This window comes from Ranitomeya imitator, chromosome 5 (assembly GCF_032444005.1).
Source record: "Ranitomeya imitator isolate aRanImi1 chromosome 5, aRanImi1.pri, whole genome shotgun sequence".
NCBI classification, from domain to species: Eukaryota; Metazoa; Chordata; class Amphibia; order Anura; family Dendrobatidae; genus Ranitomeya; species Ranitomeya imitator.
This window is the reverse complement of record NC_091286.1, coordinates 93,214,162-93,228,569: the sequence shown is the minus strand read 5'-3', so window position 1 is coordinate 93,228,569 and position 14,408 is coordinate 93,214,162. Positions and strand designations below refer to the sequence as shown.

Here is a 14,408-nt window from a genome sequence, read left to right as displayed (position 1 = left end):
CAGGCAGGGAGTTTATAAAAGCCTCAGGTATCTTTTGCATGTGTTTAGAGTTAATTAGTTGATTCAGAAGATTAGGGTAATAGGTCGTTTAGAGAACCTTTTCTTGATATGCTAATTTATTGAGACAGGTTTTTTGGGTTATCAGGAGTTGTATGCCAAAATCATCAGTATTAAAACAACAAAAGACCTGACAAATTTCAGTTGGTGGATAATGAATCTATAATATATGAAAGTTTAATTGTAATCATTACATTATGGTAAATAATGAAATTTAACACTATATGCTAATTTTTTGAGAAGGACCTGTATATGTATAACCATTGTGTATTATCTAGTGTGCCCTTAAGGCGATACATAATTTAATCTTGGTCTGCTCTTTTATCTCGAACAATGAATCCACACGTCCGTTTCTTGGTTTAACTTTCAATGCTACCAGGACTTGTTTCTGGCCAGATATAATCTTGTTAATGGACTGGGCTTATTTCTAACTGGTGGCAGTCCTACCGAGCTGGCAGCGCTCTGTTTCACTGGTGGTAGTGAAAGGAGCCTGTCAGGGTTATGAGCGAGTGTGATGCCACTTCAGTGACTGCATGGACCACATCCTCTCAATTGCCGTGCCTCCCTGGGCCCGTGTGGACAGGGGACGTCTATGTAGAAATGTACCAAACTGACCTGATGTCACATTGGAAGTTGGGAGACCATTACATGATCCGCCTGACAGAATAGTGGTGTCAGGCGGGGTGGAGAGGTGCAGGATCCTTCACATGTGCTGGGATTCTGCATGATCTCTCCAGGGTCATCCTTCACCTATATGTAAAAGATGATGCTTAATGTTCTGTGGAAATCTCTTTTCACTGGTCACCACTCATCAGACACTGGTACAATGACATATAACGATATATAACGCAGGAGCCATCAATAACAATAGGTAATATATATTTTGTTCGTGTTTTATGCTCTTATAAAAGTTTAAGGAATTGTTTCGTTTCCTTTTAACGTTTTCGTCTTGCTTCAATTTGCAAGGAAATAAACCGCCCTGTTTATCTGTAGTCTCCAGCATTGCCCTCGGTGTCTGTTCGCTGTGGCGCTGACGTCGTCTTGTCATTGCCGCAGCCAATCTGTGATCGCAGCCGCTCTAATGAGTTGTTCCATGTAGGCCCCGCTCCCCGCTCAGAGCTGCTGAGCTCACTGACTGGCTGCAACGCTGTTGGCGTCTTGTAAGCTTCGCAGCCAATACCAGACACTGGCACAGCAGCGGAGACTCGCCGGTAGACCAGGGGAGAGGAGTATAACTTTGTTTTGTTTTTTGTTGCAAACTACAGACACAGAAGAAATGTGATTGAAAGGAACAACTATTACTGACTTCTGCCACAACCTTTTTGAGTTTGAAAATCTGTTACTAGATGGTTTACTAACAAATCAGTCCTCAGAGATGCCCTGTATCCCATTAATGACATACGTTATAGCATTGCTGTTTAAAAATGCATTTCTTTTTTCACGATTGTACAGGATTTTGAATGCCATGCAAACAAATTAATTTCCTTTTTTTTTTCTTGTTTGTTTCCACCTCTTCCCCAAGCCTAAAGATTGCAATGGCATCAAGATACCAATCGATAGCAGCAAGCCAAACCCAAATGAGGTGGAGTTTGATAACTTGTATTTGGATATGAACGGCATCATTCATCCGTGTACTCATCCGGAGGATAAGTAAATATCTTCATTTTTTTTCCTTGCTTTTTATGACATGAAGAATGGGGTCGTAATATATATTTCTCTTGTCTGATTACAGACCAGCACCTAAAAATGAAGATGAGATGATGGTGGCCATTTTTGAATACATTGATAGATTGTTTAATATAGTGCGGCCAAGGAGGTTACTGTACATGGCTATAGATGGTGTGGTAAGTGTCTTCCATTTGTGTAGAGCTGACAAGAAAAGGGAGAGATCTTTAGAGAGAGTAATGAGGTCATGAAAACTGGGCTGATCGTCTACATGCTTAAAGGCTATGGACTTATTTTACTTTACTTGAAGAATAATTTTCTTCTTGTTCTCATTTATTATCAAACCTTTGATACAGTTTGCAGCCTGATCCAAGTTTCAGATTTTTCTCTTGTGGAAGCATATCCCCAGTGATATAATGGATATGAGGTCTGTGTGTATCCAGAGTGCTGCTGTCTTTCCTGTCTTTTGTATATCGGCACAGCTCCAAACTGCACATATTTCCTCTATAGTTACGTACTTAAGTCTTATTCTTTATCCAATTTTCTTTGCCCTCCATGAGTCTGCATATGCTTTCTCCCCTGTCCAAATTATGGACATCTGTGTACAACCCCCTTCCTGCTGGTGTATCTAAGGATTTGTTCATATGAGCTTTAGAAAAAAATGTTATGAAGACTATTTAGAAAGTTGTGTTCAGGAAGAAAATAATTTAAAAAAAAAATCTGTGCAAAGGTGTACATGGCCTCTTCAACCTATCTGTCCATTAGAAATTTTGATTTATTAGAGAACCCCACATAAAAGTCCATGAAAAGGATAGAGATGAATTTTATCATTCCCTTCATACCAGTTTCTTATCAAGGTCCCAAAATTTGGTGAAGTGGTATGGTCTGTGACTTTCTCCCAACTTTTTTCTCAGTTGGTCTGCATCGCGTGGCAAAATGGTGTTTTGGTCAAAACCGGTCATGCGTTTATAGCTAGAATCCGTGCCCGCTCATTCCTGGTGTAGACTTCATTTTCTGACACACTAAGGCTGCATGGTTTCATAGTTCAGTATTGCAAATTTTTACGGGATTTGTGTTAGTTAATTAGTTTAACTTTAGATTCTAGACTGGATAAAACATCTATTATCTCGCCATCTGTCTCCAAGGAATTCCCCTTCCCTGCGCCCTTATACTAGAGCAATTCGTATGTGCAATATTTAGTAGGTATATTCTATATTTGATATACTAGGCACCGCGAGCGAAGATGAATCAGCAGCGCTCTAGACGTTTTAGGGCTTCCAAAGAAGGTGTGGAATTGACAGAGGAGAAAAGCCGCATCCGGGAAGAAGTGATCTCTAAAGGTATGTTTGTATGGGACTCTGGTTGCTGCTGATGTGCTTCCCTGTGACAGTAAGGCTGGGTGTCACAATTGTATTTCATGGTCACTGTTCGGACCGCAATGCCTGGACTCACCGCTTATCTCCCTACCCAAATTAGCAGCCTCATAGACACACATGAAGCTGTAAGTTCAGGTCGGGAGCCTTCAGTCAGACCGACCATGAAATCCGCTCCAGCTGGAAACTTCCATGACTTCTAAAGAATCCTAGAATCTTAGAGTTGGAAGGGACCTCTTGGGTCATCTGGTCCAACCCCCTGCTCAAAGCAGGATTCACTAAATCATCCCAGACAATGTCTGTCCAGCCTCTGTTTGAAGACTTCCATTGAAGGAGAACTCACCACCTCTCGTGGCAGCCTGTTCCACTCATTGATCACCCTAACTGGTGGATCTCTTGGCTACTGATGTGTACTGTAAATAATACTGTATCCCCCATTAAATAATAATTCCATCTTTTCTTATAATTCTGCATTGTGCTCCGTCTTATTCTTTCTAGGACTATTCATTTTTTGCTATAGTTATTTTTATTATACACTGTATGATTTCATTCCCATTGGCATTAGGGAGTTTGCCTATACACCCTGACAGCAATCCATGCCTGCCTACTGTGTCCTGCTGACAGTGCACGCTATGCGAATATGGGGAATAAAATGCAATTGTCAGTTTATTGTTCCATTTCCAAGAATAGCAAAAATAAAAGGTTATCCAGAATTGTAAATCTATGGGGAGTGCAATTGTTTGTTAAACTGAGCACAATGGCTGAGGGGTCCTCGTACAGTGACCACAACCATGAAGGGTTTGGAATAAAATGCTTTAATAATGCTGCCGTAGCCAGAGAGGCACCGCTGATGACCACTTGGTGTAAGGCCTGTTTACACCACTTTTTTATGTACTTGGTGTAAACAATTCTATTGTCACAAAACTTACTCACATATACATTTGTATGTGCATCGAGTTTAATGGGAAAATCGTATGTCAAATTTGTATGAGTTTGTCTGTTTTTACAGGAAAAAGTGTCTGCTGCACTTTTACATTTTTACGTTTTAATTTTTTTGTGGATAGAGATACATCTCTTACATTTTACACACTTTCTTTTTTTCAGGTGGCTACTTGCCTCCTGAAGAGATGAAAGAGCGATTTGACAGTAACTGTATCACTCCTGTAAGTATTAGAGAGGACAGTAAGATATGTGCTGTTATTATGTTATCAATGGTGATGAGCGAGTGTGCTCGTTACGCGAGTTTTCCGAGCATGCTCGGGTGTTCTCTGAGTATCTTGGGCTTGCTTGAATATTTTTTGTCTCCACAGCTGCATGATTTTCGGCTGCTAGACAGCCTGGATACATGTGGGGAATCCCTAACAAACAGGCAATCCCTGCATGTGTTCAGGTTGTCTAGCGGCCACAAATCGTGCAGCTGCGGTGACACAAACATAGTCTACGAGCACTCCTAAGGTACCCGGAGAACACCCCAGCAGGCTTGGGAAAACTCGCGTAACGAGCACACTCGCTCATCACTAGTTAGTAACATAGATTCCTTTTCTTATTATAGGGTACAGAGTTCATGGACAACTTGGCAAAGTGTCTTCGTTACTATATTGCAGATCGTTTAAATAATGACCCCGGCTGGAAAAACCTGACTGTAAGTCAATTTGGGTTGTGTTTTGTTTTTCCTATGGGGAAGGGGTTTTTTTTCTCATGTTTAAAACGTGGAGCATTATTTGATTTTTGGAATTTTATGGGAAAATGGTTATAGAGGTGTTTGACAAGTGTTTCATGATTTTGCCTCTTAAAATTTTTTTTTCATTTTGTCTACAAATGAATTCATTTTGTTGGGCAGAGCGTCCCTTGTAGTTCTCATGAACAATGATGCCGACCCTGCAATCTGCTTACCTCTGCCAGTTTGGGGCTTTTATCTCCCTAGTGGGCTTCTGTTTACTTGGACAGGAACAGCCGATTGCTGGCGTTTTTAGAAGTGATCAGCTGATCTGGTTTTGTTTGGATAAATAAAAAAAAAAATTAACAATTTTTTTAACCAGTTAAAGTAGTTGCTTCAAATTATGAAGACTTTGCTTCAGAAATGCTCTTTTTAAGCAACAGATTGTCTGCACTGAATTTCCTGCGCATCTGCCCTATGTAGAGTGATATACTGGAAGATTTCTATGGATCAATGCAGTTTCTTTTTTTTTGTTTGTCTACAAAAGAAAGGGGTTGTCTTATCTTTTCGGATAGGTTAAGTTTCAAAGTTCTTGTAAAAACAAGCAACTTTACTATTTACCTCTTATCGAATATCCTATTGTTTCTCAAGAACGGAGGGATTTTTAATTTAGTTCTGTACAGCTTGTTGCCTAGGGGTAGAAATGGCCAGTCTCATAGGGTACCGTCACACAGTGCCATTTCGATCGCTACGACGGTACGATTCGTGACGTTCCAGTGATATCGTTACGATATCGCTGTGTCTGACACGCAGCAGCGATCAGGGATCCTGCTGAGAATCGTACGTCGTAGCAGATCGTATGGAACTTTCTTTCGTCGCTGGATCTCCCGCTGTCATCGCTAGATCGGTGTGTGTGACACCGATCTAGCGATGCGATCTAGCGATGCGTTCGCTTGTAACCAGGGTAAACATCGGGTTCCTAAGCGCAGGGCCGCGCTTAGTAACCCGATGTTTACCCTGGTTACCAGCGTAAATGTAAAAAAAAAACAAACAGCACATACTTACATTCCGGTGTCCGTCAGGTCCCTTGCCGTCTGCTTCCCGCACTCAGTGACTGCCGGCCGTAAAGTGAAAGCAGAGCACAGCGGTGACGTCACCGCTGTGCTGTGCTTTCACTTTACGGCCGGCAGTCAGTCAGTGCGGGAAGCAGATGGCAAGGGACAGACACCGGAATGTAAGTATGTACTGTTTGTGTTTTTTTACGCTGGTAACCAGGGTAAACATTGGGTTACTAAGCGCGGTCCTGCGCTTAGTAAGCCGATGTTTACCCTGGTTACCCGGGGACCTCGGCATCGTTGGTCGCTGGAGAGCTGTCTGTGTGACAGCTCCCCAGTGACCACACTACGATTTACCTACGATCACGGCCAGGTCGTATCGCTGGTCGTGATCGTAGGTAAATCGTATAGTGTGACGGTACCCATAGCCAAGGAGCTCGCTTATACAAACGTTATTTATACAGCTTTTAATTGATCGTATCCAGCTGTCGGGCTAGCTTCAGTATCCCTGCACTTCTCCAAAACCACAGAGGCAAAGCGTGCTGTGGTAGCAGCATGAGAGCGTACAGTTCATACCAGCAGTGCTACCATGTCGCTGGCCCCAAACGGTCCATCGTTGGTGCCCTTGGAAGAAGGGCAGCACGGTGGCTCAGTGGATAGCACTGCAGCCTTGCAGCGCTGGGGTCCTGGGTTCGAATCCCACCCAGGACAACATCTGCAAAGAGTTTGTATGTTCTCTCCGTGTTTGCGTGGGTTTCCTCCGGGTACTCCGGTTTCCTCCCACATTCTAAAGACATACTGATAGGGAATCTAGATTGTGAGCTCCATCGGGGACAGTGATGATAATGTGTGCAAAACTGTAAAGCACTGCGGAATATGTTAGCGCTATATAAAAATTAAAAAAAATTAAAAAAAAAAAAAAAAGTCAGTTAAGTTTAAGTTTCTTCCGTGACTAATCCGTCTTGCTCACTTTTTTTAAAATTATTTTTTAACGGAGACTCGGAGTTGTATATTTTTTAATTTATTGTCTCTTCGCCAAGGATGAAACTTACGTATGTGCTCGTGTATAAATCGACCCAAGTATAAACCAGGGCACCTGAATTTGCCACGAAATACTGGGAAAACTTATTGACTCGAGTATAAGCCAAGTATGCATTGTCCCCTCATCCCCGTCCTTGTAGGCAGGGCTCCCCCAGTCCTTGTAGGCAGGGCTCCCCCCGTCCTTGTAGGCAGGGCTCCCCCCGTCCTTGTAGGCAGGGCTCCCCCGTCCTTGTAGGCAGGGCTCCCCCCGTCCTTGTAGGCAGGGCTCCCCCCGTCCTTGTAGGCAGGGCTCCCCCCGTCCTTGTAGGCAGGGCTCCCCCGTCCTTGTAGGCAGGGCTCCCCCGTCCTTGTAGGCAGGGCTCCCTCCGTCCTTGTAGGCAGGGCTCCCCCCGTCCTTGTAGGCAGGGCTCCCCCGTCCTTGTAGGCAGGGCTCCCCCGTCCTTGTAGGCAGGGCTCCCCCGTCCTTGTAGGCAGGGCTCCCCCGTCCTTGTAGGCAGGGCTCCCCCGTCCTTGTAGGCAGGGCTCCCCCGTCCCTGACCTTGTACTCATGGTTCCTATAAAAAAAAAACACACAAACCCCCCCCCCATCCTACTTACCTTCCTGCACGCTCTCTCTACATCTCGATCCGGTGCCAGCAGCTCTTCCGGCCGAGCGATCACGTGTCCCCTCTCATTAAGGTGATGAATATTCACTGCACGCCTATGGGAATGGACAGGGATGACTATTGATTACCTTAATGAGCGGGCACCCGTTAGAGCCCGGCAGCTGCTGGAAGTCAGCGGCAGCGTCTTTAACTGTGCGCGCTGTAAGAGAAATGAATATTCACTGCCAGTGCAGTGAATATTATTTCTCTTTAGTGGCGGACACAGACTTCAGCCGCATCCGCCGGCTTCTGCCTCTGTGACCTGCTGTTCAGCCGCTCCCCTTCCGTCTTTCTGGGACAATGACTCATGTATAAGACGGGGGGAGGTGGGGGGGGCGTTTTCAGCACAAAAAAAATGTACTGAAAAACTCGGCTTATACACAAGTATATACGGTAAATGGAAAACGGAAGTAAAAGTAATTTTGAAATTTTTCAGGGTTTTTTTTAACGATTTTTAGGTTTATAGACTTGAAAAAGATTAAAAAAAAAGTACACAGATTAAACTGGATACGTAGTAGATAATCAAATTTCTATCAATCTGAAAAGTAGGGAGAACAAACAAGACTTACAATAGACAGAGGGACAAGGATCTAATATATAATTGCCTAGAATACTACTTCCTGCTAATGTCCGGAGCTAATGTCCGGAGCTAAGTGACGTCAACAGTGTCCAGTGTCTGATTGGTTGCCGCCTGCTGCGAGCGACCAATCAGAAACGTGCCGTACTGTGACACACTCCGCCCGCCATTTTGGTGTGATTTTTGAATTTTTACCTCACAGCAAGTTTCTACTGCGTGGAGGCGGGCCCAGTGACGTTGCTCTTCAAGCTCCTGCCGAATTTCAAGTATATATGGATTCTAGACTCCCGATTCTTTAGAAGCGGGCTGCCATCTAGTAATAATAATAATCTTTATATAGCGCCAATATATTCCACAGCGCTTTACGGTTTAACAGTCTCAAACACAAGTCATAAGTAACAACGTTAACAATACAATAATTAAAGCACAATAAGATGATCCTGCTTGTGAGAGCTTACAATCTACAATGAGGTAGGGGAGATACAAAGCACAGGAGCTTATTTAGAATGATGATCCAGACATCTTCAGGGGGTGGGGGATAGATGGAGATAGTTAATGGGCTACACACTCGCCCTTACACATAAAATGACTTTTATTAGGGAAAGTGATAGGCCGCTCTGAGCAAATATGTTTTGAGGGCGCGCCTAAAATTATGCAAATTGTGAATGGTTCTAATTTCTTGGGGTATAGCATTCCAGAGGATTGGCGCAGCGCCGGAGAATTCTTTGAGTCGAGAGTGGGAGGTATGGATTAGTGCAGAGGTTAGTCGAAAGTCATTTGCAGAGCGCAGCGGTCGGCTAGGCCGATAGACAGAAATAAGGGAGGAGATGTAAGGGGGTGCCGCACTGTGGAGAGCTTTGTGGTGAGAACAAGTACTTTGAATTGGATCCTATAATGAATGGGCAGCCAGTGTAACCACTGGCGAAGAGCGGCTGCATCTGAATACTGATTAGCCAGGTAGATGACCCTGGCTGCTGCATTAAGGATGGACTGGAGAGGGGAAAGTCAAGTGAGGGGGAGGCCAATTAATAGAGCGTTACAGTAGTCCAGGCTGGAGTGGATCAAGGTGACTGTGAGGGTTTTTGTTTCTATGGTGAGAAAAGGGCGGATTCTAGAGATGTTCTTTAGGTGTAAGCGGCAAGAGATTGTATATGGGGTGTGAAGGAGAGATCGGAATCAAGCATAACATCCAGACAGCACGCCTGCTGCCGAGGCGTTATTATGGTGCCACCCACGGAGAGGGAAATGTCAGATTTAAGGAGGTTAGTAGATGGCGGGAGCAGAGGAAGTTCAGTTATGGAGAGGTTGAGTTTCAGATAGAGGGCGGACATGATGTTGGAGACTGCAGACAGACAGTCACTGGCGTTCTGTAGTACAGCGGGAGTAAGATCAGGGGATGATGTGTATAGTTGTGTGGCATTGGCATAAAGATGGTACTGAAAGTCAAATCTGCTGATGGTCTGTCCAATTGGGGCCGTGTAGAGGGAGAAGAGAAGGGGGCCAAGGAATGAGCCCTGAGGTACCCCAACAGTGAGAGGAAGGGGGATGAAGTGGAGCCAACGAACGATACACTGAAGGAGCGGTCAGAAAGATAGGAAAAGAACCAGGAGAAAGCAGTGTCCTTAATTCCAAGTGACTGGAGCCTAGAGAGTAGGAGAGGGTGGTCAACAGTGTCGAAAGCTGCAGAAAGGTTGAGAAGAATGAGCAGAGTGTGGTCATCGTTACTTTGCTGTCAGAAGGTCATTGGTTGCCTTGAAGAGTGCAGTTTCTGTCGCGTAGGGGGCGGAAACCGGACTGTGAAGGGTCTAGGAGGGAGTGAGTGGAGAGGTAACTACTAAGGTGGGAGTAGACCAGCTGCTCCAAGAGTTTAGAGATGAAGGGGAGGTTGGAGACTGGTCTGTAGTTATTTGTGCAGGATGGATCGAGAGGGTTTCTTTAGTAATGGCGTAATGATAGTGTTTGAAGGAAGAGGGGAAAATGCCAGAGGAGAGGGAAAGATTAAAGATTGTAGTTAGGTGAGTTGTGACGACTGGAGAGAGCGACTGGAGGTGTGAGGGAATGGGGTCAGTAGTGCATGTAGTCAGACGAGAAGAAGAGAGGAGCCTGGAGACTTCTTCTGTGATGGGATCAAATGTGGAGAGTGAGCCAGGGGAAATGCAGGGAGGGATGGGAGTCACTTCACTTGGTATCTGGGAACGGATTTCCTGACGGATATTATCTATGTTCTCTATAAAGAGGGAGGCCAGGTCATCAGCACAAATGTCTGTGATAGGGTCTTGTGCTTTTGGCCTGAGGAGGGAGTGAATGGTGTCAAAAAGTTTCTTGGGGTTGTTGGATAGTGACGAGATCAGAGTGGTGAAGTAGGTCTGTTTGGCGAGGTGAAGGGCGGAATTATAGGTTCTTACCATAAATTAGAATGTTTGAAGTCTTCTGGTGTGCGAGATTCCCTCCATTCCCACCTTCATTGGAAGTGGGGCTGTTTATGGGGATGTTGAAGTCTCCCAGGATAAGCTTTGGGAGTTCTGAGGACATAAAGTAAGGCAGCCAGGCAGAGAAATGGTCCAGGAAGTGGGTGGGCGAGCCTGGGGGCCAGTATATGACCGCTACTCTGAGGGAGAGGGGATGAAAGAGCCTGATGGTGTGCACCTCAAAAGAAGGAAATGAGTGATGGAACTGGGGGGATGACCTGGAAGGTGCATTGTGGGGACAGGAGTATGCCGACTCCACCACCATGTCTGTTTATGGGTCTCGGGGAATGGGAGAATTATAGGCCACCATGGGAAATGGCAGCAGGGGAGACAGTGTCAGAATCCTGAATCCAGGTTTCAGTGAGGGCCAACAAGTTCAGAAAGTAATTGTGCAGAAAAGGATGTTAGTTACATACAAACCGTGGATTCCAAAGGGCACAATTAAAAGGATATGAAGGAGTGCAAGTAATATTAGTAAGATTAGTGTGGTTATGATACGAGGTAGAATAGGGGTTGAGGTTGGGGGAGATGTCCCCTGAAATCAGTAGGAGTAGGAAGATAAAGAGCAAGTAGGTATTGGAATTGTGCGAAGTTTTTTTTTATGCAGTGTTTGGGCAAGATGGGCTGAGGTTTTTCAGGAAGGTGAGAAGTGGGAGCTGTACATGGGAGAGGGAAGGAGAGAGATGCTGATGTACATGAGTCATGATGGAGGGGCGATTGGGTGTTGAACGTGGATGGTAAAGGAACATGGGAGGATATGAATTAAGCACATGGATAAAAGGGAAAGCAGAGTGTGGGTTACCTGACTCTTGCCCTGACTAGCTGCCATGGAATAACTGCATTTTGATCGATGCTTATCTTCGGGATGCTTTTCTTCGGGGATGATCGCATGCACCCCTAAGGATGTTTCTAAATTTATAGTCCAGAATGCTGGGGCAGAAGAGATGGATTGTGGGAACTGGTTGGGATTAATTTGGCAGCTGGGGCCAGCACACTAGGGGGTGGTTAGATGATGAAAGACATTAGGGCTGGCTACATCTATATGCTATAACACCTTCCACCAGATAATATCGAGTGACCACAGTCATTGATATACGTCAAACAGTAAAACGTATAATGCTACAAATGAATAATACCAATCATTAAGCAGGCACATTAAAATATGTTGCTAGATGGTAAAGTGACAGACAGCAAGCAGAGGTGGGAAGTGATAAGTATAGGCAATGGGAAATGGAGAGGATCTTTCATTTCTTATATGGCCGTAGATATTAATAGTGGAATCTGATTTGCAAAATTGATCAAAAACCAGGCTCTCTCTTGCGAATTGGAAACACGAATATGTTTATAAAAGGATTGTCTGTGTGCAATGGGGTTATGAATGCAGCCAATGGTACACGCACTGCACACCTTTCTAAACCCAGCGATTGAAACTCTGGTACTGACTTGATGCTGTAGAGAAGAACCGTCTCTCCTATCAATACTGCCTATCATCCAATAAGAGTCCAGGCCTGAAAACAGACGTTATCTAAACGCTTCCCAAATTATATGGTACTTTGCTAGGGACATCCAGCTTTCCTGAGTTCCAAATACCTTGCTCAGCTTTTCTTGGATGAGAAGTAAACTTCCTGCAGCCTGGTAAGAATGAAGAATTGTGAAGATAACAAACCCCCGACTACTTATCCGATCACTGTCTTAACCATATATTCTATATATTTTTTAAGACTGATTCCTACATAGTCTCACAAGTTTGTCTGCTACAGTTTTCTATGTTTTATCTTTGAAGGTCATTTTATCAGATGCAAGTGCACCCGGAGAAGGTGAACATAAAATTATGGACTACATCAGACGACAAAGAGGTATTTTGTGCTGAATTGTTAAATCTTTTATCGCTGTGATACCTTCATAGATAACCAACTTTTTCTCTTCTTTCTGAACAGCTCAGCCCCATCATGACCCGAACACTCATCACTGCTTATGTGGCGCTGACGGTAAGCACTAGATTGTGCCTTTCCGTATAATGTGGAGATTAACGCGATTCCATTGTGCAGTTTTTGCTTGTTTTTTTAATTAATTTATGCTGTCCATGCAGTTTATAGGTCGGATTCTTAGACGCATTGATGGAGTGTCTTCTAAATCTGTGCAAAACAACGCAGGTCTAGAATAAATGGGGGCAGTTTTAGCTGTTTAACAGGAAATAAATTAATGTTTACCTTAAATGACTTTGAGGATGTGTCTGTTATCAGGCTAAATTGTAACCTATTATCATTCACCTTAATCAGAAGTTTGAGGAGGAGTTTGGTATTTCTCAGTAGTCTGGTTTCGAACATGGTGGCATCCCTTTAAAAGCTCTATAGGATAGGCTACCAACAATCTAGTTCAGAATAGTTTTACAGTGGTTGTTGAACATCTCATGTTCCCTATGATCCATGTAGCTGTTATATCCTTCCTCTAGTGTTAGCTTTCTGTTACTCTTTCTTATGTTAACGGGTCGGTTTTGACCCGTGTCTTAAATCACCCCTAGGATACCCTAAAAACAGTTATTTATGATCCAATTTGTTTCTTACGTCTTAGTTACCTTGTTAGGGTTTCTCATCCATGGAAGGATTGATTTTAATATTTTTGTTGTGGCCCCCTGGGCCTTTCATTTGAGAGCATACCCTTCGTTTTCAATATAAAAATATTGTCAAATGAACCTCAAGAGAATAATATAAACTATACTCTGCAAAGTACCAACTCTAAGCTGATTTGGCCATACATGCCTGGACATGTCCCTTACTCACGTTGTTGGAGGTAGAGCTGGCTGTGGGCTGTTGGTTTATATTGTGTTTGAGTTCAGTTTTGGGACTTATTATTGTTTTTTTACTCTTATATTAGACCTGGGTCGAAATTGACCCCAACAACACAAATGTTATAATTTTAATAAGAGCATTTTACAATTTAGTAAAATAGTTTTATTTTATTGTATTTTGTTTAACAATAAGTTCCTGAAAAAGTCAAAATGTCTTGATGCAATAAACAAATGTATGTAGAATTTGTATGCACTTAAAACCTAAAACGGGTCGGTCACGACCCTAACACTAGAGGAAGGATATTATTATTATTATTATTTATTGTTATAGCGCCATTTATTCCATGGCGCTTTACATGTGAGGAGGGGTATACATAATGAAAACAAGTACAATAATCTTAAACAATACAAGTCATAACTGGTACAGGAGGAATAAGGACCCTGCCCGCGAGGGCTCACAATCTACAAGATATAGTATATATCTAAATATTAATGTTATTGCTACCTTCCAAAAAATTTTTCTTTGCAAGTTTGATCATATCCAGATAGATTAAACAAAATTAATATAAAAAAATCCTAATTTTAAATATGGCATCGGATTTTAAAATGGTAAAATTATAGGCGATTGTGTCCCTTTTAGGCTATGTGCACACGTTCAGGAATTCATGCAGAAAATTCCTGACAATTCCGGACATTTTCTGCATGAAATCCGCAAGAAAACCGCGTGCGTTTTTGACGCGGTTTTGACACGTTTTTGCCGCGGTTTTTTCCGGACACTTCCCAATGCATTTTGGAGTGGGAAATCCGCAAAAAAAACGCAAAAAGATAGAGAATGTCCGGATTTTGTGCCCGATGCGTTTTTTTGCGGAAAAAAACGCATCATGTGCACAAAACATGCGGAATTCATTCTAAATGATGGGATGCTTATTGGATGCGTTTTTTTTGCGGTTTTATAGCGTTTTTATCGGGAAAAACTGCGAAAAAACCGCGAAAAAAACGGAACGTGTGAACACAGCCTAAAAGCGGCATCCATTTGCCCCTCTATGCTTTTTTTTTTTTTATTGTTACTACAGTCAAAATCCC

At 43.4% G+C, this 14,408-nt stretch overlaps 1 protein-coding gene across 1 annotated transcript in view; it reads left to right on the top strand.

Annotated features, from left to right (window-relative positions):
- The window catches only part of XRN2 (5'-3' exoribonuclease 2), a 117,785-nt gene that overhangs the window by 16,995 nt on the left and 86,382 nt on the right, over positions 1-14,408 (top strand). Inside the window, exons 2-8 of the mRNA XM_069768927.1 lie at positions 1,580-1,707; positions 1,790-1,901; positions 2,951-3,062; positions 4,200-4,258; positions 4,648-4,737; positions 12,321-12,393; positions 12,475-12,525. Of these exons, the coding sequence (XP_069625028.1) occupies positions 1,580-1,707; positions 1,790-1,901; positions 2,951-3,062; positions 4,200-4,258; positions 4,648-4,737; positions 12,321-12,393; positions 12,475-12,525 (625 nt within the window). The remainder of the gene's footprint in view (positions 1-1,579; positions 1,708-1,789; positions 1,902-2,950; positions 3,063-4,199; positions 4,259-4,647; positions 4,738-12,320; positions 12,394-12,474; positions 12,526-14,408) is intronic.